Raw genomic sequence first — 17067 nt, 5'->3', positions numbered from 1 at the left:
ATTAAGATCTGGACGGTAAAACATTTTTAGGCAAAAAATAAAACACTGGGGTAAAAATTTTATCTAATAGATATCATCATGAGACTTCTTGGTTGATTACTGACATGAAGACAAAACTGGTGTTCATTGTGACAGCTGGTTTAGATTCAGTCTTGAGAAGAAGATGTTTATTAGTTTTAGTCGCATTTTAGTCATTTTTTCTTTCATAGTTTTAGTCGATAAAAAGCTTGTGTGAATCTAAGTGAAGAATCATCATGTCTGTCCGTCTGTCTGTCTACAGGAGAAGATGCTGGACGTGTACTGGCTGCTGTGTGTTTGTATTCGGACCATCGAACATGCAGACAACACCGGCTCTTTGTTCGCCTTTGCTCCAGAGTTCTACCTCAACGTGGCCATGAATGCGTACAGCGCTTTGAAGAACTACTTCAGCCCTGCAAACAGCATGGAGGAGCTGCCAGGTGAAACACTGAGTTCTCTGAAACCCTTTTTTTATTAAAGGAGAAGTCTGGTATTTTGCACTTTGAGCCCTATTACTAGGTCGTTTATGATGAAATAGAGTGGTAAAGACCAAAACAGTGACGATTGCTCATTTTCAGAGAATTTGTCTTTCCCCTGCCTGGCTTAACACTGCTGCATATGGCCATGTGTGAACCTGTCGTAAAACCACCCTAAATGTTTGTTTTCAAAGACATAAAACTCACTGAGTGGGCTAGTGCAAAAAAGTGCAAAATACCGCACTGGGACGAAGCGCTCCCCCGCACCCTAACTCTGCTTTTCTGCTGAAAAAAAACAATGCTATGTGGTCGAGCTGCCGCCTGACAGTCGATCAAACGTTAGTCAACCAGAAAGGTCATCGGTCGCTGCAAATGTGAAACTCTGTCAGGAGCTGCACCTTGTCAAAATAAATCCAAACCTATATGACTGGACCATGTGTGACTTTACTTTGAAAGGACAGACACAGGAAGTGTCCACGCTCAGCAGTCAGACAGGAGTCAGGTTAATCTCCAGGGCTGGTACCTGCGGTTATTCCACAGGCTAGTTAATAACATGTCGGGCAGGAAATCCAAAGTGTGGGATCATTTTGAGAAGGTGAAGGACGAACACCATCCACTGATGGACCCTGATGAGGACTGTTGGTCCACTGATGGACCCTGATGAGGACTGTTGGTCCACTGATGGACCCTGATGAGGACTGTTGGTCCACTGATGGACCCTGGTCCACTGATGGACCCTGATGAGGACTGTTGGTCCACTGATGGACCCTGATGAGGACTGTCGGTCCACCGATGGACCCTGATGAGGACTGTCGGTCCACCGATGGACCCTGATGAGGACTGTCGGTCCACTGATGGACCCTGATGAGGACTGTTGGTCCACTAGGAACAGTCTCAGTTGGGGTTCAGCCCTGCTACGTGGACACATGTCCTAATAGAGACTAAAACTGACGGACTCTTTGGTGATACGATGTATCTGCCACATATACAGAGTAACATGAGCTCTCTCCACGTTGCCCTGTCAGTGTGTTGTGGTGATATTGCTGAGGCTTGTTAACACTGGTCTGGAGTCTGTGGATTAACAGTTAATGCCCGCTGTATTAACTGTTAGCAGCACAGATTGATTTATTGACGCAGCTCTGTGGAAGAGGTTGTTTTCTCGTTGGAAGCGCACGCTCACACTATGTCATCATTAGCTGTGTGTCACATGCAGCCTGCTGCTGGTTCAGCTGTTCACTGTTCGGTGAAGTAGAATCCAGGTGGACTGGAACGTGAGCTGTCAGCTGAACATCAGCACAACTTCACACATGTGTCTGCCTGTCTGTCCCCACAGGCTACGAGGACACCTTGACCCAGCTAGCTGCTATCCTCGCCAAGCACTTTGCAGACCCTCGTATAGTAGGAACAGGTAACTAACACACACACACACACACACACACACACACACACACACACACACACTCTGGTGGGTGAATTAACACAGGAATGGTGCTGTACAAATAAGACAAACAGAAACTCTGAACAGATGAAACACCTCCTGAGCTGTGCTGCCAGGCAGCGCTCTGTGCTGGTCTTTAAATTATGGGATACATTTGGTGTAAAACTGACCCTTTCATGAGCCTCGATGCTGGACCAGCTCCATTCAGCACTAACAGCCGCACGCAGTAGAGTTTTGCAGGAGTGAGTGTCTGTGTGTTCTAGGTTCAGTGTGTGAAATAAGGTCTGTGGTCAACACAAGCTGAAGAGACTTTCACCTTTTGTTCTACATCAGTAAATACCCCACTGTCACTGCAGAAGCTTTGATGTGTCTCTGACAGTGCTGCACAGTAACACATTACAGTAATATATTACTTTTTACAGTAACAAGTAGTGTAACTAATTACTAATGAAATCTAAGTAATAATATTCCTTACTCCAAAACCAAACAAGTCGTCACAATGTTACGTTTGTTATCACATCACTACTGACTTGAAATACAACATCAGCTGACTCATGTTAGTGATAATCATGCTGCGTCTGCATGTTATAAAGCAGTGAGCTTGTTGGAACCTCTGACCATAGCAGCTGGAAATATTCTCATCACTTTGATTTTGTTGGGAGGAAAGATGATAAGAGCACTGTTGCTGCAGGGAGTCGGACTAAAACTCTTAAAGTAGAACACAGAGCAGATACAGGCTGCTGAGGCCTCCAACAGAAACATACCAGGGAACAAACACCTGACAGTTCAGGGCGGGACACAGGCCACTTTAAACAAAGACGGCTCTTTAGTTGTTTTTTAAAAATTTCTCAAGAGATCACAGACAGTAAACCTGATGGAAGAAAGCTCCACAGTCAGTAGGTCCTGTTCTGAAGACCCTACTGACGATATCTGAATGGGGAAGATCACTGATGTGTTCAGGTGCCTGGCCGTGGCTCTGTACATGAGAACAAGTATCTTGAAGTGGATCCTGAAACTGATGAAGCCAGTGTAAAGACACTAGAATGGGAGTGATGTGAGTCGACCTGTTGGACCTTTTTACCAGCTGAGAAGCAGCGTTCTGGATTTTTTGAAGAAGCTTAAGATTTGTTTAGACAAGTCAAAAGAGAATTACAGTTGTCCAGTCAGAAGGACACAAAAGCATGGATCATCATCTCCAGCTCAGGTGGAGATACCACAGATATGAGCTCTGCAGTGTTTCTTAGCTGCATAAAACAAGTTCAGGTTGATTATTTAACATGATGATCAAAATGCATGATCAAAAATAACCCCAGGATTCCTAAAACATGACCGTATAGCTGAAGACAGGGACCCAACACTCTGGGTAACCTCTGAAGCTCTACTTCCTGGAGATATTATCAGAATCTTGGCTGTGTTTAATTGTAAGTAGTAGTTTGACGTCCAGTCCTTGATGGCAACAAACAGTTGTACGAACGGAAAGTTTGTCTGTGTTGTCAGGCTTAAACGAGACATTCAGCTGAATGTCATCAGCATAACAGTGACATGGTGTATACCTGAGAACTGACTAATAATTTGACAAAGTGGAAGCATGTATAAAGCAACTAATATAGGACCTAAGACAGAGCCCTGACGTACACCACGGGAAAGAGCAGCAGTATCAGAGCTGACAGGACCAAGAGACACAGAGAAACTCATATCTGAAAAGTAGGAGCAAAACCATATCAACCAAAGTAGAACCCAGAATATCAACAACACCAAAGAAAGGAAATAACTAGATTTATTATTATACTCTAAACTATAATCCTCACATCTTATTATATTATATTATTAATGTACAGAATAAATAATAACGACCCCGACACTGAGCGCTCCTCCACATGGATGACTGCACTCAGACACAGTGTGTTTATGTTGTAGTGTCATTAGCACCTCATCTTTGGTGAACTGGACTTTGAGACGTTGCAGACAGCAGCTTCAGCTGATGCACTGTTCATGTTCCCATCAGCAGCTGCAGTTCACTCTCTGTGAATTCACCTGTGTGTGTTATTCTCTGCAGTAATGAAGCTTCTCCTGTCTGTCATGATGGTATTCCGTCACAGTAACACACACGTGTCTCTCACATCACCATCGGAGGTGTTAAACTTTGTGTTTATATCAACTAAAGACTCGGGATGTAAATGAGCCACAGAAAGATCTGATTTACATAAAGTGCAGCTGCCTGATGAGACCTGATGCTCGTCTTTGGTTTCTGTCCGTCAGCTCTCAGTGTGTTTGGGTTTTATATTTCTAAGTGACTGGATGTTCCAGGAAGCTGCGAGTCAGTTTATCATGATCAGACCACTACGATCAATCAGCTTCTTATCAGTGAGCGTGAACCTCAGCCTCATCAGTCACTCCTGTCACAGACTTTCACATAAGCTCTGGAAAGAGTTTGACCACCAGTTACAGCAGGACGGAAACACGGCAGTGACTTTAAAACGTGTCCAACAGAGAGTTGAACCTCTCCGTTATCTCTCATCGTCTCTATCTGAACACAAGATTTTACCTGAACTCTTCAGAGAAAATGAAATCGTAAACTCTTCTCTGTGTTTGTTGATGTATTTATTACCAGTTCCTCAGATGTCTGCTGATCTGTGTGACCTCACAGAGATATATATATATAGTTGGTACTGAATGGGCCGGAGCTTCTGGAACGTAAAACCAGGAATCTTAAGTAGGGATACATGGGCATGGATTTTTTCAACCAATACTGATAACCGATAAATTACCTGTTTCTCATGGCCGATACCATAACAGGTAATTTCACCTTTTTGTATTTAAAAAAGAAGTGTAAACCTGTAGTTTGTGTTCACTGAGGGTCAGAAAGGCTGGTTTAATATTCCACATCAAACTGACTTCACTGCTTCTAACACAACAAACACAAACAACAGGTGTGACTCTTCATACCTGCCAACGTCAGGTCTACCTTCACTGGCCCCGCCCCCATATAACCCTACACTACAGGTGGACATCAGAAATACAAAATTGCTTTATCAGTATTAAATGTGACGTTAATGGTGAGACAGAGGAGGCTGATGATGAAGCCCAGTGTTACTGTGTTGAATGTTAGCCGCTACTTCTGATTAGCTCATGCTAACACTCTGTGTCTAACCTGTGTTGGGCGGTCGGAGATCAGACCCTCGGTGCCGTCCTGTTGCCTTCTTCTGGACCTGTGAAAGACGTCCTCTCCGCGACATGTTTCACCTTCTAGGCAGCATGCTGCAATCATTGTTGTTTTTCTTCTCCGTGTTTATTAGCAGCTTGCAAACGTGTAGCTCCACCCACTGTGTCGGTGTGTAGACACTGCTCTTGTTAAGTCAGTGAAAGCAGTCTGGCTTTGTGTTATCGGCACTTTTTATCAGCTATAATTTTAATTATCGGAATAACTCATAACTATAAAAATATCCCATTATCAGCCAATAATTTATTGGCACAATATATATCATGTATCCCTAATCTTAAGTGCTATATCGTAGGCAGCTGGACTTGCTTGAGTTTCTTGAATCCAGTTGCCTACGATACGCCTGGATGACTGAGAATCTTCACCGCTATAAAACCATGAACTGATTCTAACTACGTACTGCAGGGTAGTGTTGGTACGCTGTCAGCTGCAGTGATCTGATCTGATGTTCCAGTTCAGTGTTCATTAAACAGATGTGGTTGTTATTGTTGTTTATTCAGCACATGATGATTTCTACAGATGATAAATCTCTTTTATAACATGAAACCAGTGGAGCAGAAACACAGATGTAATAAATCCATGATGGTGACCACATGCCATGACGTCTCCACTGAGGGTTAAACTTTACTGTAACACATTTTATTTCTGTCTTGCAGTTACTTAAGTTCAGGTGTTGTCGAGAGGAACTCGTATGTGTTGTTGTCATCATAGATATCTCTTCTCTCGTCCTCTCAGATATCAAAGACTCTCTGATGCAGGCCCTGGCCAGCTACGTCTGTTACCCACAATCCCTCAGGGCAGTGGAGAGGATCCCAGAGGAACAGTGAGTGCTCATTGGTTTAAACTGGACTCTTTCTGATTGGTCGGACTCATCAGTTTAGTTTCTTTTCTTCTTTATGCATTAAAATTCCAAACATTGATTCCACCTAACGTCACGTCTTCAGCTCCTGTTGGAAGCTGAGGTTTTAGAAGAAGTAGCAACGGATCAACTGTTGACTGTTACTGATGGAAACAACATGTTAGTGAAGATCACAGCACAGAAACTGCTCTGCTGAAGGTCACTCCATCCTTCTGGATGTAAACTAGGTTTGTACTGTGGGGAAACTCAGGGCTCGATGATCGGTTCTTTTTATTTACATGCCTCCTGTAAGCCTCCTCAGTCTGAGGGTGTTCAGATCGTTTCTGTTGTTCCACCACACTGTAAGAGCCGATCACACAGACAACGCTTCAGCAGCTGGAGGTGGCTTTATGTAATAGTTTATAATGACACGTCCCATCCTTGTGAACAATCTCAAGAATGCTTCAGGGGAATTTATTCAGATTTGGCACAAGCGTTCACTTGGACCCAACAGGGATCTGATAAGAATTTGGTGGTCAAAGGTCACTGTGACCTTGCATCTATCTCATTTTTGTGAATGCGATATGTCAAGAACGCCATGAGGGAGTTTTAACAAATTTGGCACAAACGTCCACTCAGACTGAAAAATAAACTGATCAGATGGTCAAAGGTCAGTGTGACCTCACAAAGCATGTTTTTGTCCATAACTGAAGAATTCATTCACTAATTCTGACCAAACTTGACACAAATGTCTAACAGGATAAAATAATGAAGGTCAAAGGTCAAAGGTCAGCTTGACTGTGACATCATCATGTTTTAACGTCATATCTCAGGAACAGAAGGGGAGACATTTGGTCAGATACTGAATTGGTGACTCTAATCTTGAAACTGTGCTGATTGTATAGATCTTCTGTGTGTGAAGCATCCATGTTTTCACTGACATGGATGGAGACTGTCAGAGACACTGGACTGGTGGGCGGAGTCATACAACCACTGGGTGGACTGGTGGGCGGAGTCATACAACCACAGGGTGGACTGGTGGGCGGAGTCATACAACCACAGGGTGGACTGGTGGGTGGAGTCATACAACCACAGGGTGGACTGGTGGGCGGAGTCATACAACCACAGGGTGGACTGGTGGGCGGAGTCATACAACCACAGGGTGGACTGGTGGGTGGAGTCATACAACCACAGGGTGGACTGGTGGGTGGAGTCACACAACCACAGGGTGGACTGGTGGGAGGAGTCATACAACCACAGGGTGGACTGGTGGGTGGAGTCATACAACCACAGGGTGGACTGGTGGGTGGAGTCACACAACCACAGGGTGGACTGGTGGGCGGAGTCACACAACCACAGGGTGGACTGGTGGGTGGAGTCACACAACCACAGGGTGGACTGGTGGGAGGAGTCATACAACCACAGGGTGGACTGGTGGGTGGAGTCATACAACCACAGGGTGGACTGATGGGAGGAGTCATACAACCACAGGGTGGACTGGTGGGCGGAGTCATACAACCACAGGGTGGACTGGTGGGTGGGGTCATACAACCACAGGGTGGGCTGGTGGGCAGAGTCACACAACCACAGGGTGGGCTGGTGGGAGGAGTCATACAACCACAGGGTGGACTGGTGGGCGGAGTCACACAACCACAGGGTGGACTGGTGGGCGGAGTCACACAACCACAGGGTGGACTGGTGGGCGGAGTCACACAACCACAGGGTGGACTGGTGGGCGGAGTCACACAGCCACAGTGCAGAGATTGTAGTTATTGTTTTTAATCAGTTCTTTTGCGTCCAGCTGTAAAACACTTTGTCCTGTGTAAATGAACTTTATTATTTTTGTTATTGATATTAAATCTGTGTTCCCAGTAATTCAGATGGTCCTGTAGTTTTGGACAGCAGGTTGGTCCCATCCCAGAGGACGTCCCTCCCTGATCAGATATTTAGAGAGCTGAAACCATCCTAAATAACGAGACATCTGGTTTGATTTAAATCTGATCTCAGTTCAGATCAGTTCCCCTTTTCAGTAAAGCTCTTCGTGTTATTAGAGTTCACTCAGAGTTTTATAGATGTTTGAATCCATGTTCGATTCGTCTCCCTGCGATCAGGACTCTGATCAGGTTTTATTTAACACACGTGAACAGAACAGTGGTGATGAGTGGGAATATGAGCAAACAGAAAAACATCTGTGTGAATGTGAAAATCAGCAGCATGTTCTTTTCTTTGAGACGTTTTTTATTCACAATCCAAACGTGATAAATTTCACAGACAGTTCTCACTCAGTCTCACACACTTCATAACAGAGTCATTATAGTGTTGTATTCAGTAGTTTTTATTTTCATTTCATTTTTAATATTAGCTTCGGTCAGTTTCCACAGTGGGTTTGTTTTTTTCACTGAAGTTTTTATTGTTAAGATCTTAAGTTTTAGTTCAGTTTTTATCAGTTTCAGTTTATTTGATCATAATGTGGGGTTATACGTTGGGGTGAGATGAAAGAATTTTCACAGAAGAATTGTGAGGTTTTTTTTTGTTGTTCTGCAAAGATAGTGTCGTGAAAACGGTCTTTTGACGATCACATTGACATTAAACAACCTTTCAATTAGTGTTAATGTTTGTATCTGTGACAGACACGAAAAAATATAATGGTTTGTTTTTAACTCACCCTTTCTTGTGTCTGTTTCAAAATAAAAGCCCTCTTATAAAGTCTTTATGGACAAAATCCCTTCACAGGGCTTTAAAACAAAAATACATTTTTTTTTGCGCCTTTTACCTTTAATGACAGAGGGCTGCGGGCTGGAATCAAACCTGCAGTTTATGGGGCACCGGCTCTACCCTCTGAGATACTGGGCACCCCGACACCAGGCTTTTATTGTGAAATATTTGCAGGACTGTGTTATTAATAATTCAGCACAGCTCCATACATGAGCAGAATATTGACTTTTAATTGTGTAAATACAGTAGTTACAGCAGCAGCGCTGCAGCAGTTCAGGGACGCCGCCGTCACGCGCTCACACAGGCAGCGGTTTTCATTTTATCTCTTAAGTCTAGTTTTCATTTTTATTTCAGGTCATTTTTCTCTCGTGGTTTGAGTTCTTAGTTCTTCTAAGTCAAAAAATAAGTAAATGAATAATAATAATTCTAATAAAAACTGTATCGATGTGTTGAAGCAGATCAAGTGATGTCATCAGACGTGTGTTCTGATCAGTGCTGATATCACGCATGTTTCAGACGGGTGGCCATGATGAAGAACCTGCTGGCCCCGTATGAGCAGAGACCCTGGGCTCAGACCAACTGGATCCTGGTCCGACTGTGGAGGGTGAGACACAGCTCTGCTACACTCAAACTTTCACACATACAGAACTTGAGTGGATTAAAGATCCTAACACACAGGGTGATGACTGCAGTTTGTTTTTGGTCCTGTCAGCAGTTTTACACACGTGTCTTATGACAGCAGGAGGTCTGCTAACATGTCCTCACACTCAGTCGTGCAGTTTAACTAAGTTCACACTCATCAATCTGTGCTCCACTACATAGTGTACTTTATACTGCACTACAGTTACCTGACAGATTTAGTTACTTTACAGGTTATTGACACAACATATAATCAATAATCAGTGATGATGGATAATTAGAGATGAAACTACTCATCAGTATGTAAAGTCATGATCAACTCATTAATGCATCAGTGACATCATACAGATTACTCTGCAGAATGAGTACTTTTACTTTTGGTACTTTGAGTATATTTTGGTGCTGATACTTTTGTTCTTTGACCAGAGTAACCTGCTGACGCAGTTTTCAAACACTGTGCTGTTCTTCCTGTTGCTGAGGTGAAGGAGTGTTGGTGTGTCGTTGTGACATCACGGTGTGTTGTTTTTCAGGGTTGCGGTTTTGGCTACAGATACACTCGTCTTCCTCACCTGCTGAAAACCAAACCTGAGGACGCCAACCTGCCCAGTCTGCAGAGTAGGTGGTCCCTGTCTGTCTGTCTGTCTGTCTGTCTGTCTCTGTCTGTCTCTATCTCTCTGTCTGTCTGTCTCTATCTCTCTGTCTGTCTGTCTCTGTCTGTCTGTCTGTCTGCCTGCCTGTCTCTGTCTGTCTCTATCTCTCTGTCTGTCTCTGTCTGCCTGTCTGCCTATCTCTGTCTGTCTCTATCTCTCTGTCTGTCTCTGTCTGTCTGTCTGTCTGTCTGTCTGTCTGCCTGTCTCTGTCTGTCTCTATCTCTCTGTCTGTCTGTCTCTGTCTGTCTGTCTGTCTGCCTGTCTCTGTCTGTCTCTATCTCTCTGTCTGTCTCTGTCTGTCTGTCTCTGTCTGTCTCTCTGTCTGTCTGTCTGTCTGTGTGTGTCTCTGCAGACTTCCTGTTGTCTCCAGCTGTTCAGTAGTCTTTTAAATCAATAAATCATGATGTGTGTTCCTGGTTCTCGCTCCGCCTCTCTGGGATGTGGTTTTTGTTTCTGTGTCTTCGTCCCGTCAGGTGTGGGTTTTTCTTTCAGGTCAGATTTCATCGTTTGCTTTCATGAATTTCCATAAATAAATTGAGGCCATGACTGGTTCTCTGCACAGGGTTTATTTTAACCACATCTCTGTTTGATTTACGGCTTCAATTATCTGTGTGTGTGTGTGTGTGTGTGTGTGTGTGTGTGTGTGTGTGTGTGTTTCAGCACACACATTGGAGTGTGTGAGTGAAGCTGTCCTGGACGTTTCTGCAGATTGAACAGAGTCCGTGTTGTTTCCTGAGCATCATTTACAGAGTAGAATCACAGCAGCAATAAACTGATACGTCAGATTCAGGGATGGGCGGAAGCGACACATAGAGAAGCCAGCGGGGTTGTTTACTGTTTGCGGAGCCGAGAGGCTGCATGTAGGCTGCATGAAGTGTTAAAGCATTTCCCGCCTAAGTTATTACATATATTTGAGTTATCTACAGGTTTACTGTACTGTTTGTCATCTACTCGCTTTCAAATGTCCGCCACGGACATTTACACAATGTCATGGATAAACATGGGTAGATGCATGGAAAAGAGTCATCACATATCACCTCTGATAATGGTTTATTCATTTAAAAACACATTGTGCTCGTTTAGCACACTATTTCATATAGTTTTTATCTGCTGGAGGGTCGCGTAGGGGAGCGTAGCGCGACAAAAATAGAAGAGCCGCGTAAAATAGAGAGTTGTGGCGCGACAGACGGGGGTTGTCGCTGCTCCTGTTGCCGGTGGAGCCGCTGTAATTGATTAACAGGGGGGCGAGATGCTACGGGACTCGCGCTGCAGACGTGTTGCGCCACTGAGCCCGGCCGTACGGTCCCTCGCCGCCTCCTGCGTGCCTCGCTCTCAAATGACTGTGGATACTTGTCGTAGACTTGTGATACGCAGGCTTTGCCTCACAGAGTTTGCACTGCACCTCATTTTCGTTTATTTTGTCGAAGTTGTTCCACATGGAACTTTCTGATGACTGTAGTAGTCTCTGCATGTTTCTCCTGTTTGTAGAAGAGCATCAAACTAGCTGGTAGCCCATCTCACACCGCTGTAGCAATCCTATACTGCCCTCGCGTGGCTAGGAGCTGAATTGCATGCCAAATAAAAGGGGGGAATAAGACGGCGAACAGTAATAGTCGCATTAAAAAATCAATTTTTCAAAATAAAACGACTATTTGAAAATTCGAAAATCGTGACCCATCCCTAGTCAGATTATTTTCTTATTGATTATTGATATTGAAAAATGGAGACTGTGGATGTGATTCAGTCTGCGTCAGCACACTGAGTGATGACAGAAAGTCAGAGTTGATGATGAGTCTAGATTTGTTGATGTTTCATGTTTTAACTTCTTTACATCAGCTGCCTGTTGGTTTTAAAATTGATTCTATAAGATTTTACGGCCAACTTATAAAGCGCTGCGCCTACAGTTACATCACTGTGCTGCTGAGCCTCGAGCTAAGACCTGTTAGCATTCCCAGAGACCAAAGTTGAGATGACAGAAACTTTTCAGATCCACAGAGTATGAACCATCTGCCTCAGTGTCCTCGTTTAAATCAGACTTAACTTATCGTCCAGCTGACTCTGGTTCCACTTCATTCTGCTTCATCTTGGTTTTTCTTTTTTCTGTTTTCTAACCGCTGTATTTTAAACCTGTTTATTGCTTTACTTTGTATTTCCTTCTATTTCTGTTGTCTCGACTTTATGTTGTAAAACACCTGAATTTGTTCATTGAATGTTTTCAGTTGTCTTGTCTTCAAGGAGTTTTCTCTTTCCCTCTGCTTCCAGTCTTTGTGCTAAGCTAGGCTAATAGTTTCCCCCTGCTTCCAGTCTTTGTGCTAAGTTAGTCTAATAGTTTCCATCTGCTTCCAGTCTTTGTGCTAAGCTAGGCTAACAGTTTCCATCTGCTTCCAGTCTTTGTGCTAAGCTAGGCTAATAGTTTCCCCCTGCTTCCAGTCTTTGTGCTAAGCTAGGCTAATGGTGCCCCTGACCTAAAGTATATCTGTAAATACTGACCTGTAGTTAACAGCTGATGTGTTTAATAAGGTGATGTGTCGTGGTCGTGTCTGTGTGTCCTCTGAGCTGTGGCGTCCTGCTGTCTCCTGCATGAAAACTAACTTCCATCTGTGTGCCTCTTTATTTGCATGCCTTTCAGGGGATCTGTCCATAGCTAGTTTCCAAAGTAAGTTGTTTTTCCATTGCTCCTGTTTCTGTTTATGTTTCTGCTCCCACTGCTTTCATTTATTTCTCTTTCTTTTCATATCAGCCGTCACTTCTTGTTCCAGTCTCATCTGAGCAGTGGTCACCAGTGATCCCAGTTAGTGACTGTGAGGACACTGTGTCTGTGTCCAGGTGCTGGCTCGTACCTACAGAGTTGGGTCGGCAGGATGCAGTTCACTGAGCGTGCCCAGAGAGGCGCGGTCACTGAGCGTGCCCAGAGAGGCGCGGTCACTGAGCGTGCCCAGAGAGGCGCGGTCACTGAGCGTCTTCAGAGAGGCGCGGTCACTGAGCGTGCTCAGAGAGGCGCGGTCACTGAGCGTGCCCAGAGAGGCGCGGTCACTGAGCGTGCCCAGAGAGGCATGGTCACTGAGCGTCTTCAGAGAGGCGTGGTCAGGTCACTGAGCGTGCTCAGAGAGGCGTGGTCACTGATAACAAGGATTTGAAGTTACACACAGAAGCTTTAAAGTGTGTATAAAGCAGTGAGTCCAGCTGTCAGATGAACGCAGTTCAGTATGAAGTACATCAGTATTTCCCTCTGACGTGGAGACGTAGTAGAATCTAAAGTGATGTCACAGCGTGGCGTGCTGCAGTGAGCGTGACCTCTGTGTTTGGATCAGCTGGATAATAACCAGGGTTTGATCCTTGTGGGATGCAAAGAGCAGAAAACAGGGATTAGTAGTTAATGAACACTCGTCTCCCAACGGAGAGCTTCCCCTGTTCTTCTCCATACACTCCTGTTTGTCCTTCCTCTTCCTCCTCCTCCTCCTCCTCCTCCTCTGCTCCTCTGCTCCGTCCTTCTCTCTGCTCCTGTTAATCCTCTCAGCTCTCCTTTCCCACTCGACTTTATTTTCACCTCTCGTTTCTTCCGTTGTCTCTGAATGATGAAGTCCTGACGTGAGTGATTCTGTCCTCAGCTGTTCATCTGTCGTCAGTGTGCTGCTGCCTCTCTGCAGTTGGAGACGTTTCTTCATCATTCATTTCTGTTTTTATTGACTGGATTTAAATGACAAGTTACTGAGATCGTTTATGAGCATGCAGAACACTAATACACAGAAAAGATAACATTCATGTTGGTGATAAAACATAATTCAGCTTTATTCTACCAACGTGCAGCACAGAGGCTCGTAATAGAAGACACCCAGCAGTGAGACCAGAATATTAATATTTATAGAAATATGGAGGAAATAAACACTGTGCTGCTTTATCATTGGAAACTAAGTGAAACATGAGAATAAATTTAAAGAACATAAAGGATATAAACACATAAATCTGTCTGAAACAATAAAAGACAGACAGACTGAGGACGTGTGTGTCGTGTTACTCTTTGTGAGGTCAGTTCTTCTCTCTGAAGAAGTGACGGCTCAGTGTGAGGAGCAAAGTCTCTGTAGTACATGCAGCATGGAGATCTGAGTGTTCTCCACTAACCCTCAGAGTGCACAGACTTTAAGCCTTGTTTCCACCACTCAGTCCGGTTCGGTTCAGTCATATTATCCACAGTGAAAGTTGTGGATGGTAGCAACAGAAGCGTTCCTTAGCGTCCCCATGTTTGGTCCCCCCTCTGTTGGGGTACCTAGCACACAGATCTGGTACTAAAAGGTGGAGCTAGAAACCCTGCAGTCTGATTGGTCAGTAGAGGACGCTCACTCTGGTTTTATGTAACCTCTCTTCATACATCAGTAAACTACAACTATAAAATGAAAGAGAAAAAAATCACTTCATTCACTGGGCCGACTGCCGGCAACTTTTAAGGTGGAACGTTAACTTGTAATGTTACTCAATGCATGAGTTGATGACGTGAATCCATCAGCACACCTTAAATTTCACTGTGACAACTTTGACCATCACTTTAGTTTTTATATGACACACACTTTTAGTAATGACTTTAAAAATATAGATTCATTTGGAGCGGATTATGTGAAGGTCATATATTCTAATCCTCACTTCCTGTGGGCTACAGCAACACTAAACCCCTGAGCTTGCCTGAGAAGGACTAAATGCACAAAGCTGCTATTTTGAAATATCCCATGGAGAGAGACTCTCACTGCAGCCTGTTCTATTTTGTTGTGAAAATGTGGGCGTGCAGCCTCGTTCTGTGGACGATAAACCAGGTGCAGACTTCCATCTGTGTCACCGCTGATGAGGAAATACAGCGAGTGCTGGACGGAGCAGTGAGTGACAACAACCCCGCCCACATTTAAGAGGACTGTCTGAACAGACCGAGGGTCTAGGTACCATGTCTGAAGGCTTACTGCTGGTTCCACAGGTGCTGGACTGAAAGGGTTTGGTGGAGACAGGGCTTTATACTTAACCACAGATCTGACCAAAATGCAACCAACACCTGCACTCATAAAAGAGATCAGTAACATTGTTAACACTGTGCTACATTACAGAGAAATACAAACCGTACTAATGAACCTTCATTAATATAGGCCTATATTTTATCTCCAAGTGCACGTCACACACTGAGCGAGCCGCCTGTTAATGACGCTGTGGGCTAATGGGCATGTAGCTACTTCCATGTGTCACATGATACGTCATGTTTGTAGTCGACCAATGAAGATGAGTTTACATATCACCTTGGGTTCGTCCTTCACCTTCTCAAAATGATCCCACACTTTGGATTTCCTGCCCGACATGTTATTAACTAGCCTGTGGAATAACCGCAGGTACCAGCCCTGGAGATTAACCTGACTCCTGTCTGACTGCTGAGCGTGGACACTTCCTGTGTCTGTCCTTTCAAAGTAAAGTCCCACATGCTCCAGTCATATAGGTTTGGATTATTTTGACTAATGACCTTTCTGGACTAATGTTTGGTCAGCTATCACTTGATCGCTGACTGTGACGGAGACCATCCTTGAACCTCCCTCACTGAGCGACTTCGGACCACCGTTAGAGCCACCACCAAAGATATCGCCACGTTTCTTTACTGCTGGTCATCTTTCATTTGGGACCGCCCAAAGTCACACAGTGTACACCAGGCTATAGTTTTCTAACTTTATAAACTTTGAAAGGTGACAGTAAGGTGAGATTTTTTCTTTAAAGGGAAACTTTGCTGACTTTCAGCCGGATCTGTGTCACTGCTGCATGCAGTCTGTGCTGGCAGCACCTGGAAAACACCTGGATGATGGGAAACGCATCTTTTTGCCTCATCGAAGCTGCAGTGCACGTCATCCAGTGGATTTTGACGGCAGCTCAGGGGCCACATGTACTCCCCACGCTGCAATGACACAGAGCTGGTTGAAAATTGGCAAAGATTTCCTTTAAAATGTTGTTTTAAAGATGAAAAATACCTTCAGGACTTTCAGACTAACTGGTTGGTTCGTCCAGAGTTTGGACTCACTCTCTCATTCAGTGCCTTTTCTTTATTTTTATTATTTTCCGCATGAGAGAGTGTTCGAAGCTTTGAGGAATCTGAACTATCAAACATTTTGTTTACTACATAATCACGTGTTAATTTATAGTTTGGATGTCTTCAGTGTGAAACATCGACTGAGGAAGTTATAAAAATAAATAAAAGCCATGGAAAAAGAAGTCCAACGTCAGACTGGTTCTGTACATCTGGTTAAACTGGTTAAACTTCCCTCCTCCATCTAAAGAGCAGCTCATAGCCACATCTCTGAGCTTTCCTCTGGGAACCATCAGAGCTGTTCTTCACCAACCTGCTCTGATGCTTTAAATCATAAACAGAACGAGAGCGTCTGATGGTGTAGAAACTCTGTAGGATCCTGACTGAGCACAGTCTGAGTGTGATGTGTGCAGATGTTTTTATCTTCACCCTCCCCCCTCACCTGCCTCCACTCTGTGTGTTCACCTGTGTCCTTCTCTGTCGTCTGATTGGTTCAGAGCCGTGTCCGTCGTTGCTGCTGCAGAGACACATGGCAGAGCTGCTGAGCATGGACAAAGACATGGCCGCCTCGTTCCTCAACAGCGTCCTGAACCAGCTCAACTGGGCCTTCTCCGAGTTCATCGGCATGATCCAGGAGGTCAGAAAACACTCTGCATTATCTTCTCTCTGTTTATGATTATATTTATATATTCACATGATTAAAGTGTGTGGAAACAACACTGGAGTTTAAGGTACCGCTCAGGAGCTGCAGGTCTGTGAGTGCAGACGATGAACATGGACGTGTTCTGGTGTCACTCGTGGACTCACTGATCCTTTAAAACATTCAGTACAGCAGCTGTCAAATTTATTATGATATTCATGTGTGATTATTATTAATTCCCTGACATCACAGTGAATGAACGCAGCTCTCAGACGTTCAGCACCTGAGTTAAAGTCAGCAGCCCTGTCACAGGACGGCAGACGTTAACATGTCAACACAGGTTTCATGTGTGAGATGGAATATTGACAGCGATGTTAGATGTTTTCCTGCGTT

At 44.3% G+C, this 17067-nt stretch overlaps 1 protein-coding gene across 1 annotated transcript in view; it reads left to right on the top strand.

Annotated features, from left to right (window-relative positions):
- Window positions 1–17067, top strand: part of LOC125894629 (E3 ubiquitin-protein ligase RNF123) — a 187704-nt gene that overhangs the window by 55827 nt on the left and 114810 nt on the right. Inside the window, exons 27-32 of the mRNA XM_049586178.1 lie at window positions 281–458; window positions 1828–1902; window positions 5888–5975; window positions 9222–9309; window positions 9875–9959; window positions 16532–16671. Of these exons, the coding sequence (XP_049442135.1) occupies window positions 281–458; window positions 1828–1902; window positions 5888–5975; window positions 9222–9309; window positions 9875–9959; window positions 16532–16671 (654 nt within the window). The remainder of the gene's footprint in view (window positions 1–280; window positions 459–1827; window positions 1903–5887; window positions 5976–9221; window positions 9310–9874; window positions 9960–16531; window positions 16672–17067) is intronic.

This window comes from Epinephelus fuscoguttatus, linkage group LG1, assembly GCF_011397635.1.
Source record: "Epinephelus fuscoguttatus linkage group LG1, E.fuscoguttatus.final_Chr_v1".
Lineage (NCBI taxonomy): Eukaryota > Metazoa > Chordata > Actinopteri > Perciformes > Serranidae > Epinephelus > Epinephelus fuscoguttatus.
This window is presented reverse-complemented; position numbering and strand designations above follow the sequence as displayed.